This window comes from Anthonomus grandis, chromosome 16 (genome assembly GCF_022605725.1).
Source record: "Anthonomus grandis grandis chromosome 16, icAntGran1.3, whole genome shotgun sequence".
In the NCBI taxonomy this organism is placed as follows: Eukaryota; Metazoa; Arthropoda; class Insecta; order Coleoptera; family Curculionidae; genus Anthonomus; species Anthonomus grandis.
This window is the reverse complement of record NC_065561.1, coordinates 20,017,541-20,037,703: the sequence shown is the minus strand read 5'-3', so window position 1 is coordinate 20,037,703 and position 20,163 is coordinate 20,017,541. Positions and strand designations below refer to the sequence as shown.

Sequence of the window (20,163 nt, the reverse complement as noted above, 5' to 3'; positions counted from 1 at the left end):
CTTCTAGACCGAATGCAGTTTGTCGAAATCGACGGTTTTCCCTTCAATCAATACATCGTAAGATCTGGTGTCCCACAAGGTGCAAACTTGGGACCGCTTCTTTTTTTGTTGTTTATCAATGACCTTGCACTGACTATTTTATGTTTTAAACTGCTTTTTGCAGACGATTTTAAAATATATAGTAACATAGAAATTATATATGATTGTTAACTGCTTCAATCTGAACTAAATAATATATATGACTGGTGTCGGAATAACAGACTTTTTCTTAATGTGTCAAAGTGTTTTCAGGTAACTCTTTGTAGAAACAAAAATTTTATTGAGCATAATTATGAAATACAAAATTTTCCTTTGACTAGGTGTCTTGAAATTAAAGATTTGGGTGTTACTTTTGACCAAAATTTCAACTTTAAAAATCATATCCATAATACAGTTAGAGCAGCATCCAGGTCTCTGGATTTTATAATTAGAAATTGTCGCAATTTTGATGAAGTTTGGGTGGTGCAGTTCTTATATTGCTCATTTGTTCGCTCCAAACTTCAATTATATGGCATCCAGTATATCAGGTGGAGATTGATAAAATTGAGTCAATTCAGCGTAGATTTTTAAAATATTTAATGTACAAGACCGATGGTGTTTATCCAGCGAGAGGAACATGTCAAGATATAATGCTTGCACGTTTTAACATGAAAATCTTAGCCGACCGCCGTGTGGTAGCGGCAGTGGTCTTTTTATATAAGTTAGTTAATTATAAAATCGACTGTAGCTCATTGTTAAATCAAATTTACTTTGTTGTTCCCAGATTAAACTCTAGAAACTCTCGAACATTTTAGTGTAATAGAGCAATAAATAACATTTTTAGAAGGTCGCCGATTTATTATATGTCTAACTTATTTAATACTCTTTGTAACCACAACTTGGACCTTTTTGTTGCTTCAATGTCTTTCTTAGGAGGATTTTTTAATCAATAATCTTAAATCTCTTAGAGATTTTGTAGGTAGGTAATGCTTTGAGTAAATGTATGTTTTCTAACATTTTTATTAGCCTATAAGCCTCTTCCATAACTTTTCCTTTAGCTTAATATTATATTGTATTATTTAATTTTAAACCTTAAACCTGTTGTACACAATTCTTTCTGTATTTCCTGTAAGTGGGTGACTGTTGGAAATAAAAGCCTTATTATTATTATTATTATAACAATTTGATGCTAGTTTATTGCTTAGTAGCCTAATATGGCTTTCAAATTTTAATTTATTGTCTATGCCAATTCCCAAAACTGTATTTTCACTCAAATTTTTAAAAGCCGTTGTACCCAAGAATACTTTATACTTAAACTACATTTAAAATTTATAATACTGCTTTTGGCAATATTTAGAGTTAATTTATTACAGTCACGCCATTTTTTCATCACAGCCATGTCCCTATTTATGCTTTCATTTAGATTTGCAGCATTAATATCATACCAGAGCACTGTTGCATCATTGAGTAAATTTACCTGTAATCTTTAGACTTGCCATGTCATTCATGTACAGTAAAAACAAAATCGAACACCCAAAACTTGATTGGCTAAACGGCCAACGTTTATTCTAGTGTATTCAATGTTCTAAGGCCATTTTTAGCGCAACAAAGGGTTTCTAAAAACCGAACGTGCCTGGAACCATGTTTGCGACAAATGGTGGCCACTTTGGAGCAACTCGCGTGCGACATAGACCTCGACCGGAACTTCGATAGGGTTTATACAGAGTCCGCTCTAACAGTGGGAGGTTATAACGACTCGTACATCCCGTTCCCGAGGACTTCCGGTGCGAAATTTTGTTCCGTTAACACGCTGGTCTGTTTCGGCAGGCCGTTGCTTACCAGACGGTTGGGCAGTAAAAACGATGCCGGTACCCCGAGAGCGTTGTCCGCGCTGGAGGCCCTTTTAGCTAAACGTTCTACCGACCAAATGACCGTGTCCGCGTATTATTTCCAAAAGCAGAAACAACGGTAAGGACTTTATTTAACGCTTATATTATGATTATTATTGTGCTTTAGGTCTCGCTCGAAGCATACTCTTTCGAAAGCGTCCAAAGCGATGGTTCATGTCTACGATGCTACATGTTTGTTTCTCATTAATCGGCAGTTGGCCGAGGAATATATTTTAGATGGAGATGTAGACACCGTTTGTAAGGTAAGCGGAACGTAATTTTACGCATTTTGCCAAGATACCTACATTGAATTTGATGCTGTATTATAAGTATGTTTCAAAATGTCTTTTCCCTTGTTATTATTGGAAAAATAGTGAAAGGAAATGAGCGGGATGAAATAAAAATGTCTTGACCAATTTTCAAGCCATTTTTTAGATAACTGAATTCTTATCCTTAAATTGTAAACAAGGTTGAAAATGTTTAAGAACTTATTTTTCAAAAATTACCTAATATTGTTCCAATGAAACCTAATTAATTTTTCGAGTACTAACAAGCAATAAATCACTATGAAAACTTTTCTTTGACAATAACACACAGCGATAAAAATAAAAATCTGAAAAATTTTAAATGTGTTGTGATAACTAGTCCTATTTTATTAACTTTTTAACAAAACATTAACAAATTACTTATTAACAAAAAACAGAAAATACAGTATCATTGTTTTCGGAATATTATTTTTTATCGAAATATGTAATAATATACCAAGTGTCCCATTTAAAATAGGAAAGTTAGTGTCATTTCCTGTTAAACCGGAAGTAATCGAAAACAATACAATATGTCAAAAGTTGCTCTTATAACTATTCAATCGATATACCAGAAATTTTGCAGGGGTGATACAGTTTGTCCACTTTGCGCAGGGGCACATGAACTTAAAGCTTGTTCTGTCGCAGCGATCGATAGTAATTACAAATGTAATAATTGCGTTTCCTTAAAAAATAAATATAAATTAAATATTGCAGTTAATCATGCATTGTGGAATTATTCTACCTGCTACGCATTCAAACAAGCCAATGCGAAATATAAATCGGATGTGTTTGGGGGCACCCTGTAGCAATTACCGAGGACGGACATCGCGGCCTCCTCCTCTCGCGACACTCGTGAGCGTCATCGGTTGCAGTCAGTTGAGGAATCACAGAGCGAATGTACCAGTACCACCGACCTTCGTATATTCTATCAGAATGCCAAAGGACTTAGTTCAAAAACTAAGTTGTTTTTTAACGCGGTTGTATCGACGGACTTCGATGTTATTGCGATATCGGAGTCTTGGCTGAATGATGGCATTTTTTCGTCAGAACTATTTCCAAATGAATATTCGGTATACCGCTGTGATCGTGACTATGCAGAGATGAGAGGGAGGAGGGGTGGCGGTGTTATTTTAGCCGTGAAGCAAACATTTTCGGTCATTAACTTCAATTTAAAGCTACCTCAAAATCTTATTAATATGGTCGAGATTGTGGGAACTAAGTTGATTCTTGGGTTTTCTGTCTTGTTTATTATTTTATTATATACACACAACCAAACTTATATGGAATCACCCAGTAATTTCGCAAAATGGAATTTATTTAAAAAAATAGTCATTGAGGATTAAAGGGCACTTTTTCAAAACCAAGTTTATTAAAAAAAATAATAAAACTGATTACAATTTTCACAATAATAGAACAAAAAACAAAAAGTGTAGATTTCTATAAAAATGATTTTTCTGAATATGACAATTTAACAAAAATGTTAATAATCAGTATTGCCACCTCTAGCATCGATGCAAGCACGAATTGTCTTCTTGGGGAACATTTGTCCATTCCTCTAAAACCGCTTGAATAAGTTGCTCAGTGTTACCAGGAGCATTCTGGCGAGCTCTAATCTTTCTTTTTATCTTATCCCATAAGTGCTCTATAGGATTAAGATCCGGTGAGCAAGAAGGCCACTCTAAAACGGCAATACCTTCCGTTTCTAAGAAACATTTTACAACTCTGCTGGTATGTGGAGGGATATTATCTTGCATAAATAGAAAAAAATTGCCAAAACCACCTCGCCAGAGCCTAACTACAGGTTGCAATACCAAATCTACATACCTTTGACCTGTTAGGGTTTGTCGAATTGGAATTAAAGGAGTTCTTTCACCAATCATAATTCCACCCCAAAACATTACAGTACCTCCTTTGTATTTCGGGATAGGTTTGGCAGCACGAAGTCTAGCTTGTCTCCCTCTACCTCTTAAAAATGCGAATCCGCCGTTCATCGGATCGTAGTCCTATTCTGGTTTCATCCGAACATAAGACATTTTTCCAATTTTCAATATCCCAATTTTCATGCTCCAAACACCAATTTAAACGGTCAATTTTATGAAAGTTCTGGAACCCTTAACTGTCTTCTGCTAAATAATTCCCGAGCGCGAAGTCTTCTTCTAATAGTTTCGACAGAAACACTCACACCCGTAGCTTGTAAAAGTTGCCTTTGAAGCTCTGGATGAGATGTTGTGGGATTTCTTCTTGCTATTTGAGACAAAAAGCGATCCTGCCCTTCAGTAGTTGCTCTTTCACGACTTCTCCTTGGTCTGTTTTTTAAGGTTCCCAATTCCAGAAATCTTGAATATGTTTTTGAAACAACACCTTGTGTAACCCCCACCGTTCTAGCTATCTGCCTTTGTGACATGCCTTGTTCTGCCAGAGCAATAATTCTTCCCCTCTGAACTTCCGATAGCCCAATGTATGGCATTCTCGTTTAGTTTTCAAAAATAAATAAATTATAAATTTGATGCGACTTGCAAGTGAAACAGTAAAATCGACACTGCTAGGTAAAACATTATTATTTATTATTAATCTGCCTGTCCTTGAGAGTAAATACTTGTACTTTTTTATTGCTTGCAATAAAAAATATCTTACTAAAATATTTCGTATTAATACAAGGTGATTCCATATAAGTTTTGTTGTGTGTATACCGCCCGGACTCAACTCCCAGGTATATGAAGATATTTTTGAATATTTATCTACTTTAACCTATTTATATAATCAAAGAGTACTTGTTTTGGGTGACTCTAATATCCCCGAGTTTACTTCTTATTCAGTTAATTCTTCCTCATCCAGTAGACTAAGTCAGTTTATTCACCTCTTGGAATTTTTCGACTGGCATCAAAATAATTCTATTAGGAATTCTCAAGGTAGGATATTGGATCTTGTCATCTTGTCTGATTCTGATTCTGACGTCAAGAGCAAGAAATGTAATACTTGTAAAGTAGAAAATATTTTCTATAATTTTAAGAGAGCTGATCTTAGAGTTTTATATGATAGCTTCCTCGGAATTGATTGGAGTGATTTGGGAGTCGCTGGGGATGTCAATAATGCCCTGGAGCTCTTTTATCAAAAAGTTTATTCCTGTCTTAATGAGCTTGTTCCAAAAACTGTAAAACGAACACGAACCTATATATAAGCCATAGTTTACAGCAGAGATAATGAAATCCCTAAAAAAAAAAACATAACAAGTGGAAAAAATTTAAACGTTTTGGTCATCTTCAAGATTTAGCCAGATTTAAAGAAGTACGTTCTATGATTAAAAGAGATATTGATCTGTCTTATAAGCAATATTGTAGAGGGCTTGAAGATGAGTTAAAATTAAAACCTCATAATTTTTGGAAGTTAATTCAGAACTCAAAAGAAAATAGCTCGTTACCAGAATCTATGTTTGATCAGAGAAGAGAGCTGTTAAGTAGCCCTCAGGGTATTGCCAATGCATTTGCCGATTACTTCCAGAGTTCTTACACTACTGGTGAATTGCCGCAAAATAATGTTGATATAACTCAAAAGCCTTATGTACAGTCCATAATTTTGTCTGATTTCACTGAAAATGATGTTTTACTGACCTTAAAGACTATCAAGCTAAAATCAATAGTTGGCCCAGATAAAATACCAGCTTTTCTCTTATATGATTGTGCTTGTATTTTTGCTAAACCGGTAACAGTTCTCTTTAATCTGGCTCTAAAACAAGAATGTTTCCCGAACCTCTGGAAGTCATCAAAGATAATTCCAGTACACAAAAGAAATGATAAAAATCTCATCGAGAACTATCGGCCAATTACAATAATCAACAACTTTTCTAAATGTTTTGAACGTGTTCTTCATTCGGCCTTATTTCCTTCAATGAGGGGTCTTATAGATCATCGTCAGCATGGATTTATGAAAGGTAGATCTACCACCACAAACTTAGTTTGTCTTACAGAACATATATCTTAGTCAATAAATGCCAGGTCACAGGTTGACGTTATTTATACAGACTTCTCGAAGGCTTTTGACCGTCTGGATCATGGTATTCTTCTAAATAATCTTGACCAAAACTACGGTTTTTCTTCTCAGCTAATACACTTTTTTAGCTCTTATCTTACGGGTCGTCTTCAGCACGTGGAATGTTATGGCCGTAGTTCGGCTCAGATAGTTGCAACGTCTGGAGTTCCACAGGGCTCCATATTGGGGCCGCTCTTCTTCAACACATTTATTAATAGTATATCGGAACAGCTCACTGTAAATAGTTTGTTATATGCGGATGATACAAAATTGTATTATGGCATTAATAGTATCTTAGATTGTATGGAATTGCAAAATAATATTAATCTTCTCAATGCATGGTGCAAAAATAACAATCTTCCTCTTAATGCTGCCAAGTATAAAGTTGTTTCTTACTCTTTGAAGAAAAACCTGATTATGTATGACTATACTATGGACAGTGAGACTGTCCCGAGATCAACGGAGTTCAAGGATTTGGGGGTGACATTCGACAGCACTTTTTCCTTTCAGCCACACATTCAGGACATTGTTAATCGGAGCTACAGAATGCTGGGTTTTGTCATTAAGAACGCACATAGCTTTAATAATATCTTTAGTCTTAAAATTTTGTATTTTCTTATGTGAGATCAATACTGGAATATGCTTCTTCTGTGTGGTCACCATTTTATATGAATCATATACATGAACTAGAAAATGTTCAGCGTAAATTCTTAAAGTTCCTTTCATATAAATGTGACGGAGTGTATTCAGAAATTGGTTTTTTACATCAACGCCTACTAGAAAGGTACTCCTTTAGTAGTCTTGAGGAGAGGCGAAAATCTGCTGATCTGAAATTTTTATTTAAACTTCTTAATAATAAAATTGATTCGCCAGACTTATTACGACATGTAAATCTTGTCATGTGCCCCGCATATCATCTAGAAATTCTGACACACTTTACCTATCTAGACCTAGAACGAATATTTGTAAATATTCTCCAATGCGTAGAGCATGAGGCACTTTTAATTCTGTTCAGGATCAATGTGACATATTCAACTGCAGTTTGTCCGAAATTAAAAGAGTGCGCTTTTCCTAGATAGTAGACATAAACAAAATTATTTTTTATTCAAGTATTGTATAATATTGTAGGAAACTATTGCTATTAATAATGTATTCTTTTTTTTTCTCTAGTTTTGGATTGTAATTTGTATAATATTGTATTTTTTCCCCCACTCAATAATTGGAATTTTTTCTGTGGAGTGGTTTAATTAAAATAGAATAAAATACCAAATTTCATTTGTTTATCTTGAAAAGTAACAAAGATATTTAGTGTTCCCTTTTTTCTGTGTCACCCGGTATATATATATTTTTTATTTGGATAAATTAGTTAAACTGGGTTTATTTGCCTTCTTTTTGTATTAGATAACTTTTTAGGATAAATTTAATAAAACACTGTACAGATATTAAGTTCTCTAGTTTTTAACAACTATTAGAAAATTAAATTGTCAATTTTGACTTAATTAAGTGATTTTGCAGCATAATGCGGCAGCTGCCGCAGTAGTAGGTAGAAAAGACTTGGTACAGGCCTGGACTATAGCGGAATTAACTTTGTCCCATCGGCAATCGGATGACGATGGAGTCTGGACCGCTCACCCTTGCGGCGACAATCTCCTGACCGCTCTGTAAGCTGCTTCCGCTAATTTAACTGTTGAAAATCATTTAAATTGTTTTTAGAATTAAACACTACGCGTCCCAGTCGGATTTGCAGATGGCGGCCATGTTATGCTGTATATTTGGGAAACACCAGGCGAATTTGTTGAGGAAGAAAGCGCAACTTTTACCTGCGGTAAGCATTCACAGTAAGGGTTTTTAAATCCATTTTTGGGTCCTAAATATCTAATTTGACTAACCTACCTGAGGGCTTATTGGTGTTCGTTTTTTACCCACTAATGCTAAGACATTTTTCATTTTATAGCAACTAGGCCCAAGCAAGAGGTGGTTTCAGGTAACTAGAAATTTCACGTGCTTGCTTTAGTATTTTTGTTGTCTCAGTGCTATTTTATTGGTACAGTAGAGATAGCAATGATGTAACTAATGTAATTCACTTTGCTTTTTTAGATCGGAGGGTCGCCGTACCACACCATACCCTCGGCAGACATCGTGGCCGAAGGATGGGTACTACCTATTTTAAAAAGCACACGTTCCACTTCGTTGGATAATTTGAAGATCGACGAAATCGTAATTTCGCCCCTTCCCCCAATAGTTCCTTCGAAAGTTCCTTACGTGGCCCTCTATGAATATTTTAAATTGGCTTATGCCGAAACGCTTCATAGATGGCGGCTGCTGTATAACAGAGCAGAGGTAACGTATTCGATTAATTTATAATTAGAAAAGTTTAGTACACAATAAAATGCCAATCCCAATGTGAGGAGTGATGCGTTTCCGCGAGTCTTCTTGCCACCGTCAGGCTAGAAAGTAACTAATTGTCCTGACACGTTCATAAAATATAAGCAATAAATAAAATATAAATAATAAGTTATTACAGATTAGGTATGCCACATTTTAATTGACAGTTTTCTGTTCTTTAATTTTTCTACATAATGACTCATTAGAGGAAAGTCAAATGTTGGTAGAAAAACTGATATCGCGCCGGGGAGTATTTTGACATTCCGCTATAGGATTCGGCACCTTCCACTTGGTTGATTTCGATATAGATCCAGATCCAGATTGTCATTATACTTTAGCCTATTGCAGTTCTTTATAGCCCCAAAGATTAATGCATTATAATTTAAAACGTGTGTTACCAATTATCGTTTTTTGCACTGCTCCGCTCCTAATTCCTTCCAGGTTTTCTAGGATCCGCCAAAAGCGTTCGATTTTATCACTGCCCTTGAAGCAGCTTATTAGGTATTGGTTTTATGGGGCCAAAGTACAGTTTAGCAGACCCAGCGTTATGTCATTAAATCAGATATAATTTCTTAAGTAAGCACGTACTTCGTAAACGGCGATTGTGGTAAATCTGGACATTAATATTAGAAAGACAGACTCACTGATGATTATAGGTAAAGACAACATCAATAACTCTACCGTGCCAAGGCAAAAGAATGTACTCGCAAAAAGCAAGTTTTGAGAAATTAAGGTTTTTGCTTATTTTTTGTGCCCTGCGGTTATTAGTTGACGTATCTTTATAAAAATTTGCGAACCTATGTTTTTTTACCATACCTTTTAGACTATACTAAAATAAAGCTCTATAAATATCAATTTAACGCAGTTATGTCGCTTACATTCTTTTGCCTTGGTAATTATTTTTAAATACCTAATTTCAAAAAATGGCAAAATAATGTATTGGCTTGTACATCATTTTGCCATGGTTTAACATGCGTAGAAAATCGTGAAATGTGTCAAAACAGTGTATATTTTATACATTTATATCTCACTTCTGGGATTATAAATAAAATTAAAGGTTTTTATTAAGTAATATAAAATGTAGGAAAGATTAAAGGAACATAAAAGTAAAACCTTTTAAATAAAAATAAAAAAAAAATTCTAACAAAATAAAAACATATTTGGAAAGTGCATAATAAACAAACAATTAAATAGAAAATATGCCAACAAAAACACGTTTGAAAAATACATTTAAAAAAAAAAAACAAAAATTCTAACTTTTGCATTTGCTTAGAAGTAAAATAAAATGTAGGAACATGTTAAAGAAACGTAAAAATAAAACCCTAAATATTAAAATAGAAAATTCTAAAATAATGGCACATTCTGATGCTCATGCATATAATTGATAATAGTATTTTATTCTTTAGTAAAATATCACAAAGTTTGAAATAAAACGGGAAAAATAAATCTTAAACGTTAAGGTTAAACACATAATATCATTAAAGCCCTTCTTCCAATAAATCTTCCGCTTCTGTTGAAGAAATATCTTCCCAAAATCTTTTGCGCGAGGGTTTCATATATGCCCAGGACAGCGAAAGTCAGTTTTATAAAAGAAGTTGTTTTCTCCTTTCATAAAGGATATTTCGACAATTTCCTTTATTAATATAGTATTGCTGCTATTGCTTTTGCCCTTTTTTAAAGTATTTCGGACAAAAATATTTTGAACATTAAAAAAATCTGAAAAAGTCATTTATTTTGGCACTAAACATTTCGAGGACTTTTCTACGACTTGTACAAAATCATCCATATCTTCAATTGTCTAAAATTTTTTTGTCGACTGTTCTATTTTCCCATGCAAATCATCAGCCGAATTGTATGTATGTCCCTTCAATAAGTATTTTATTGTTACAGAGTGTAATGAACAACATTCGTTATTAATATATAACAAAAGCATGTAAAACAAATACTTATTCTTATTTTGTGCTGTACAATTGTCTGTCCATAAGATTATATCTGTAGCATCTCTACACAAATCTAAAAACCTAACAAAGACACTGGCTACATCTTCATCTCTTCTTCCAGCAATCGCCTCGTGTCACAAAATGGCAAAATGTTTGTCATAATTTTTCTTTAATGAAGCAAAAGTCTCAGTAAAAACAATAAGTCTTGATGTAAAAAACGAGTCTTTTATTTTGGGCATTATTGGCAGTAAAAACACTTTCTGCATATCCACGGCATAAACCTTGATGGCTGGATTTTCTAGGAACTGCTTGGCATCTTTCTGTTATAAGGAGCGACGTAGGTGATACTAAAGAAAAATAACCATAACAGTTGTTGCTCGTTAATATTATGTTATTAAAATCTGCATTAAATTTTATTGAAATAAGACAAAAGGCGGAAATATTATAGGTAGAAAACTTCAAGGATTTAGCTGGTAGGTTAGGTAGATTCAGCTGCTCAAAAATAATAAAATATTATCTGAAATTGAGGACAATAATTTATTATATTTAATTGCAGATACTTTATGTATATTTTGTAGGAACTTTTAAGAGTTTTTTGTTAAAGAAAAGCAAAAGTAATAATTAAAGGCCGGTAAAAGGGTATAAAAATTACCTCTGCTATGTGTTCTTCTTTTTTAAGCTGACTATTCTCATCATTCTGAAGGTCCAGTTGAATACAAGTGCCACACTTATCGGCTTCGATTTCATAAAACCCAATATTCATCTTTTCTATCTCTTTACGGTAGGTTTCGTAACAGACTTTATTTCCCATTTGCCGGTAATGAGAAGGTTTTGGATTGCAGGAATTTGTCATCTTTAATGGGTGTTTTGGATTTTATGTTAGATGAGGTGCGCTTTTCCCTCTGATCGTTTGAAGGGGTTGACAGCTTTATCCCATGAGTGTCTTTGCATTTTTTTTATTTTTAACATGTGGTCGACAATTGTGCTACTTTTATAACCTAAGGTCGACAGACAAAACTTTTGACACACCTTTTTTTCTTCTTCATTATTTGTATTTATTTTTTTTAACGGTAAATTCTCGAGAAATTTCTACGGCTCTCTCGAACCTGTCGTTTAGCCTTTTTCTCAACAATGTGGCAAAAAAGCCACATATTTTGGCACTTTCTTCTCAAGTAACCAGAGGTGGTCGTGAATATTTTTTCTTTTATGTTCATTAAACAAATTTGTACACCGTTTAAATTCGCAAACTGGATTTCTAAGAGGATGGATATGGACCGCACTTGGCAGAGGATTACGAAATACTAAATTAAAACAATGGAAAAACAGGGTATATGAAACGCATGCCTTATTCTGCCTTAATTCTGTTGATAAATATTGTAAAGTGTTGCCAAGGCAAAGTAATGTATGAGCACATACATTCTTTTGCCTTGGTACGACAAAAAAAAATTAATTTAATTTACAATATTTTGTTATGTAAGAGCATATACATTATTTTGCCTTGGTACAAATCCCAAAAAAATGTCGAGTACATTCTTTTGCCTTGGGACAGTACCAAAAAAGTGCATATACATTAATTTGACAGGGCCATTATCTCCCTTATTTTTTAAGCTATAAAAATTCTAAAAATATTCACTTATGCAGGACAAAAATCCGATTCTAAATATCGAAAAAACTCATTTTCGCATTTTTTGCGAGTACATCCTTTTGCCTTGGCACGGCAGAACTGTTAATAGCTTATAAACAACCAAAAACCCATAGTAAGCAATATTACTTATTTACACTGAAAACTGCACCAAATTTTTCTTTTTTTTGGAAATATCAATGAAAATAATCAATGACGAATCAAAGAAATTTGAGGGTATTTTGAAGACAAAAAATTAGATTAATACAATGAAGATTAACAGAAGAAAAAGCCAAAGAAACAAAATTGTAAACACCGAAAACGATAAAGAAACGCATTATCAGCTTTAGGCACAATCTTTGATTAACCTGAAGTACACAATTAACTATTTTTTTAGCTTGCAATACGTGTATATCAAAATCAAAAACAGTCACATGTACAGTCACAATCAAATAGAAAAAATATTTAAAACAAAACAAAAATAAATGAGTAAACAAGACAGAAATTAAAGAAACGCATTAACAAGCGTAACAAGTTTGAGGAAGCGATTGAATAAATGCGGAAATAATTCTCGTAAAGCAGCACGCACTTGTGACGGATAATTTTGTTCAATTACCTGTTTTTCCTGCAACTGAAATAACTTTTTACATATATTTCTTATTCTTATTAAAAACACAACTCATATTTAATATAATTTTATTTATATTCGCGGACAATATGGTATATTTGTTGCAAAATGCATCTACATTTAAAAGAATAATATTATGAGTCTAATATAAGTATTCTTAAGTTTTGAACCTAAAAAATAATGCCCTAATGTAAGAAGTATTACAATTTTATTACTGTAACATGCCAATAAGCAGGTGTGCAAATTTGTGAATTCCATCTCCAAAATGCAAGTCGGAATTTTCCGCTTCTACTACTTGGCATATGAGCTGACAATTTCTAGGATCTTGATGCTCTAAAAATATATGGCTAATTATTCCTAACTGTGTAACTGTTTCTGCATTTAGACATAATACTTGCATTTTTTTTAAACATCATTCAATTTTTTCAAACCTCAAAGTTATCTAGTATTGTTGAATAGAGTTGTAAACTTTAGAGAAACTACTGCCTGGAATTAATTATTATTTTATTCCAGGTAATTGGGATGAAGTTCTACTATAAGGGTAAAAAATATTCAGAGATCAGATTATAAGGGCAAAAAATCACTTCTTGGAATAAAATATTCCACGAAATTGGGTTTAAATTCTAGATAATATATAGGTTAGGAATATTCAGAAATCATTTTATTAAGGCAGCAAAATATGCATAAATTACTAACTGAAATCGATTAATATTTAGAATCAAGTTCTAACTACGATTTTAAGAAATATTTAAAAATCATTTATAAAGGCAGGACCATTTACAGGAATTACTGCCTTTAATAAACTACCTCTTTATTACAGGCAATTTTTAATCTGAGTATAACCTATTTGGAAATCGTATTTGAACTAACGAAAACTAACGGTTTGTCTTTTCTAGTTTTAGCATTTTTGGCAATTTTCTTTAATTACTTATAGTTTTAATTACCTTCAAAGTGAAAGAAAATGTGTTTTTGAAATAGGTCCCACTTTTCTAATTGTGTTAGAATAATGTAGGAACAGTTCATGTTTTGGTTTCAATGTCCTCCGGGGACATAAAATAAGGCATTTTTCTAGATGATTCTGAATAACATTTTCTAGCGATAAACTTTTTTCAGTAATTTTTAATAGACGGATAAAATAACCAAAATTCGTTGTTTTGTGCTTAGCAACGATTACCTACAACGTATAGTTTTATAGAATAAAACAAAGATAATATTATATAATCTACATATAAGAAGTTATCTCAATTTTAGTGGTTTAATCAAAAAGAACGACTATCCAAAATATATACGATTTAGGAAGATATTATTAGATATTGGATAGCTGAATTCTTATGAATTCCTTTTTATGCATGTTCCTCCTGCTTTTAAGCACACTTAATGTATAGGAAATTTGAAGCATCCGATTTTATCGTTGTTACTCTTAATAATGGATCTAATGTGGACTGTTCAATATTCAGGTTTTTTTAAACATCAGCCTTTTCCCAATCTTTTGATCAGTTCCTTAATTTGTTCCTCGTTGTATAACGATATATAAGAATAATATAAGAATATAAGAAAATACAAGTAATTTACAACTATAGGAAAAAGTTACTTTTCTCCTTGCAAATTTAGTAAAAGTGTTTTCTATGTAATAATATGTACCTAACAAGTTATAAGATACCAGAGCATAACTATCATTTTCAATATAAAACAACAAAAATACCTGATTCCAATAGCGGTATCTGGGTCTGGATAAAGACCATAGATAAAAATGCCTCAGGCGACTTACTTAGACTTTTAGAGCTGACTTGGCCTTAATCCATCATAAATCATTTATTTTCTAGGTTATGAAGTTCATGGCGATCCAACCGGAGCCCTATAAAGGGGCCGAATTCATTCCCGACTGTCAGACCTGTCAGACGCCGATTAAAAAGGCGGTTTGCACGAATTGCAAAAAACTGCCCCTGCATTGTATCGTGTGTAACATGGCGGTAAAGGCGTCCGTTAACTGTTGTCTCCTTTGCGGCCATGGGGGACACACCGACCATTTGGAACAGTGGTTTCGGAAAAAATCGGTCTGCGCCCTATGCGGGTGTCATTGTTTGTTCGAAACTACTTCGACCATAGGCAGTTAGATCGTTGGATCGTCCGAGTCGGTTGTTTTGTGATATTATCGTATACTTGTATAGTCTTTACTGAGTAAAGTGTGATTTTTACAGATATATCGTAATTAATTTGCCGCTGTAAAAGTGTAGGGATTAGGAATGATTTATGTTAGTCTTAATTTAATTATATTAAATTATTTCTTTAGTATCGTTGTTTTATTTTAAGATCCACTATAAACGAGGATACAATAGCGTTTCCAATTAGGAGGGTTATTCATTTTCATTTAAGTTATTGGGGTTAAAAAGTCTTACAGTGTCATTCTTATATATTTTATATCAATTTTACAGTACTAGTCTAGTTTCGTGGAATTTAGGTTTCCAGTAATTTCTAGAAAGAATTGTGAGATTGACAAGTATTGGATTTCCTTTGACCCCAGAAACCCTGCTAAAAAAGGATAAAGGAGATATTGGCATTCTACATTTCTAAAATATCAACCAGGCATGAATAGTGAAAGATTAGATCCCATATTACAACAGTTTGATGCAAAATATTCACCAGATAGGATCTACATCAAAGAGAAGGCTTACATTATATTACCAGCAGTTAGTCCTAGCTGTAAAAGGATCTCACAAGAATGAAATGGTGGCCTGTGTTAATGCATTACTCCAATGATTTTATTTAAAGGATGTCATGAAAAGCTTGCTTAGGCATGTCGGTTGGAATAAAAAAAAACTTCACTATTTAGGCAAGTATTCTCTCTATCAAAGACCTGTAGAACAGGAATCTTCTTTTGATGAGAGCGATACGCCACTTACTTCTATAAGGCTAAAGCCTTTATTTGATTGGTTTGTTATTGTAGAAAACTAGTATTGGAAGCTTTGATGTTCACGTATAAGCACTTGTTCTACTCATAAAGGCAGTACAAACAGGTGCAAGAATGGTTAGAGCAATTTTTAGAAGACTGATAGTTTTCGTCAAGGAGTTCCCGGAAGTTTATCTTTATGCAAATTAAGTTTGTCCCTGCTTATTCACACTTTATCCTTAATATCTTCGTAAATATCAATCTCATAATAATAAAGAATGATATAAGTTTAAATTGCTAAAAAATAAAAACGAATTGATTAATTTCTATGATTGATGTTTCATGTCATACGTAGTTTATGTAACATTATGTTTTAAATAAAATATCATTAAGATGTCGACCTCGGCTACGGCGGCAGACGTTTAGATGATGAACCCAATTTTCAATCACTTTTTCTAACAAGTGAATTTCGCGAATAACCCTAGTTGCACCTTCGACTTCCCATATCCCCAAAGAAAAAAGTCCAGGGGAGTAAGATCACAGGACCTTGGTGGCCAGTTGATATTGCCATGTCGCGAAATTATTCGATCTTCAAAACGCTCTCTTAAATTGTGGCTCGGGCGGTGTGTGATGTTGCTCCGTCCTGTTGAAACCAATTCCGTTCGAAGTCTCCACCATCAATTGCAGGCCAAAGAAAGTTTGTTATCATGTCGCGATAGCGTCTCCGTTCACTGTCACAGTAGGCCCCCCTGCATCCTCGAAAATGTATGGACCGATAATTCCACCGACATGCAAACCACACCACACAGTCACTTTTAACGGGTGTAATGGCACCTGTACTAATTTCTGGAGATTGTTCTGACACCATAAGCGGCAATTTTGCGTATTGACAATGTAGTATGGAAGTATCACCCAGTATAACAAATATTGTGTAAATAGGAATCTCAAAAACATTTATATATAATCAAAAACATTTTCGCCCATACTTATACGGACGCCGATTTAAAATAGTGACAGACCATAAACCCTTGTACTTTTAGCCTTACAGACCCATCTAGTCGTTTAACAAAATTTCGCTTAGGTCTTAAAGAATACGATTTTTATGTAGAGTATGTAAAAGGGAGTGAAAATGTTACAGCAGATGCGTTATCTCGAATTATTCTAACATCGAATGAGTTAAAAACTATGAACAATGACATGATTGCTGTTATGACTAGAAATCAGTGTAAACGTATAGCAGAAGAAGATGGAAAGTTAGATAAGGATAGTCATAGTGCTTGGCCTGATCAACCAAACATTGTGGAAGTCCTTAGACAACCAAAAAATTGCACTGAGTTAGTCTTGATAGACTCATCAAAAATAAAATCTTTGTCAAAAATTATAACTGAACAATCAGGAAATTTTTATTATGTACCACTACATCTTACTGTATATTTAAGTCAAAATTCTCGATCAACATTGACGCGAGACGGAATGCTGAGAGACTTGACCGATATTAGTAAGAGAGCTGACATAAAAGAATTGTATATTTTAAAAAACGAAAATTCTGCAGAATTAATTGAATGTATAGGGAAAGAAATAAAAAATAATATTAGTTATCAGGGGCCTCGAATAAATATTTTAAAAGGAATTATCAAAATAGTGGACAATGATGAAAAAAGAGTTATTTTAAATGATTTTCATTTACTTCCAACCAGTGGACACGCAGGTATAAATAGAATGACAAATAATATAAAAAAGTATTACTTTTGGCCAAATTTGTATAATGATGTTAAGGCATTTGTAAAAAGATGTGGTATGTGTCAAAAACAAAAATATTCAAATCATTATACAAAACAGCCAATAGTGATTACTACCACAGCCAGTTCTTCGTTTCAAAAAATTTATCTAGACATTGTAGGACCGCTACCTACAGATATCAATGATTTTTCCTATATTCTTACCCTGCAGTGTGAATTAACAAAATTCGTGGAAGCATATCCATTAAAAAATAAAGATGCTGTGTCAGTTGCAAAGGTGGAAAATTTTATCTTAAGATATGGAATTCCGCAGGAAATTGCAACTGATAGGGGATCTGAATTTATTTCTTCTACAATGAGTGAAGTTTGCAAAAATTTAAAAATAGAACAAGTTCATTCCACTGCATACCATCACGAAAGCATAGGGTCATTGGAAAATTCACACAAGGCTTTAGGAGCATATTTAAGAATTCAGTCAGAAAACCATGTCGCAGCTTGGAGTTCATGGATTCCGTACTGGTGTTTTGCGTATAATACGGCAGTTCACACTGAAACTAAATATACTCCTTTTGAGCTTGTTTTTGGAAAAAAATGTCAGATACCAAGTAATTTAAAAAATATTGTGGAACCTATTTACAATTTTGATAGTTATCCAATCGAATTGAAATACAGGTTACAGAAAGCTTATGATGACGCAAGAAATAATATTTTACTTTCAAAAGAAAAAAGAAAAATATCTTATGATAAAAATATAAATCCCATTAAATATAAGAAAGGAGATTTAATTCTCGTTAAAAATGAAAATAATGGTAATAAAATTGCCAGTCCTTGTTTCCTGGGGCCGTATGTAGTCGTTCAGGATGAATCTCCTAATGTAAAAATTGTAAAAGAAAATAATATATATAAATATTGAAATTTTCAAAATTACTGGATATTAATTGAATGTATGTATATAATTTTAGGAATGTGTTAAGAAGAGTTGTTACTTTTATAGTATATATATCCGGAATTTTCAATTTAAAAGAAATATGTAAATTCCTTAAATTTCCCGGGGAGGTGTAGTATGGAAGTATCACCCAGTATAACAAATATTGTGTAAATAGGAATCTACTATATTGTAATAATACATTAATTAATTCTATATAGCAAAACATTATAATGTCTAGTAAGCATTATCATAAACCAGGTCAACGGGAAGTTCAACGATCCTTGGATGTAGCTTTTTGATATTTTATTATAGATCTACTTAACCCTAAGAAGGTTGTTTCATTTTAACCCTATGTCTTAAATCATAATTTACTACAACAACGCCACTAAGACAAAAATGGGCTTCATCTGAAAAGATGATTTGTTTCCCAAAATCGGCATTTTGTTCCAACTGCAACAGGGCCCAGTCGGTAAACGTTCTTCGCAAACCATGGTCAGCAGGATTCAATTCTTGAGTTAGAACCATCTTATATGGATGTAGGCCTAAGTCTTTCTTCAAAATGCGCCACAGGGACATTGATGAAATGCCTAATTGCTGAGAACGGCGCAAGACAGACACATTGTTATTCGCGTCAACACTTTCTCTTGCAGCGGTTCTTGCACTTTTTTGTCGCGTTGGTGGCTTATTATCCAGAAGAGTGTACTCCCGTTCAAACTTATTGCAAGCTCAGAAGGCCGGCCACGATGGCCAAAATCTTCTCTAAGAGCACGATAACAGGCTCTAACCGATTGCGCATTTTCGTAATACCTTTTCACGATAGCTATACGTTGCTCTTGACTTAAACGATTCATGATGAAATGTCAAAGTATACTTAACACAGCTGACGCTTGATCCGCGTTTTGATACATACCATTTTGCGTACATGGCCCACTAAACTTCTATCACTTCTATTGGTAGACCCTATATAATGAGATCTACAAGAATAATTAAGAGTATTTTTTTCTGTGAGTGCAATACTTTTCTTTTTCCACTCCTGGAATTATTTTACTTCTGAAGATGCCCACCTATTCACCGATTTTTCATCCACAATTAGACTTTCTGACTATATTTGGCTAAAAGTATTATCTAGAAATGCAATTATACCATAATATGTTGCTGGATACCTGGGAGAAGGCATGTTTGATTTAAGAAGGTTAATCACAGGTTGTTAATTGAGAAGATTCACAAAATTGTCTTTTTTTTGTTGTGAAAGTCTGATCGACTATTCTGATCGAAATTTTAACAAGAAGTAAAGACTTTAAACTATATCAGGTTTCATCTCAACTTTATTACACAAAATTTTATAATAAATTTACTGTCTATATAAAAAAAACTTTATTCAACGTCATTCGCTTACCACCTTTACTCTATCTCTTACTAGAGAACTATACAGCTAGCAAGGAGAACCTGTAATGTGTACTATAACTCCCGTCAATAAGTCTGGATAACTTAAACGACAAAATTTGGGTTTAACTAAATTGTTTTGTTGAGGGTAGTAAATGGATCGGTGTTTTCCTTGATCTTGGTAAGGCATTTGACACTGTGATGAGTTAAAAAGGTTTATCAAGAACTCAACACCGATTTCAAGGATTTAAAAAAGCTCTGAAGCAAAGAAGAGCCATTAGGTTTAAGACAACCTTAAAGTAAAAGACAAAATCAGGCGGTAAAAGAACATCCTGGAAACTTTTCGGTTTTTCCAGCAAGTCAAGAATTTTAAGAATGAAGGCTCTTAATAAAACACCACATATAAGTAGTAAA

General features: G+C 33.5%; 1 protein-coding gene across 2 annotated transcripts in view; it reads left to right on the top strand.

Annotated features, from left to right (window-relative positions):
• Positions 1-15,102, top strand: part of LOC126745736 (GATOR complex protein WDR59) — a 28,284-nt gene extending 13,182 nt beyond the window's left edge. Inside the window, exons 8-14 of one of the 2 annotated variants that reach the window (XM_050453716.1) lie at positions 1,620-1,986; positions 2,035-2,170; positions 7,754-7,899; positions 7,952-8,063; positions 8,193-8,222; positions 8,336-8,578; positions 14,636-15,102. In XM_050453716.1, coding sequence (XP_050309673.1) covers positions 1,620-1,986; positions 2,035-2,170; positions 7,754-7,899; positions 7,952-8,063; positions 8,193-8,222; positions 8,336-8,578; positions 14,636-14,926 — 1,325 coding nt within the window. In that variant the 3' untranslated portion in view covers positions 14,927-15,102. The remainder of the gene's footprint in view (positions 1-1,619; positions 1,987-2,034; positions 2,171-7,753; positions 7,900-7,951; positions 8,064-8,192; positions 8,223-8,335; positions 8,579-14,635) is intronic. The other variant, XM_050453717.1, reaches the window with a different exon arrangement.
• Positions 15,103-20,163: the final 5,061 nt, after the last annotated feature.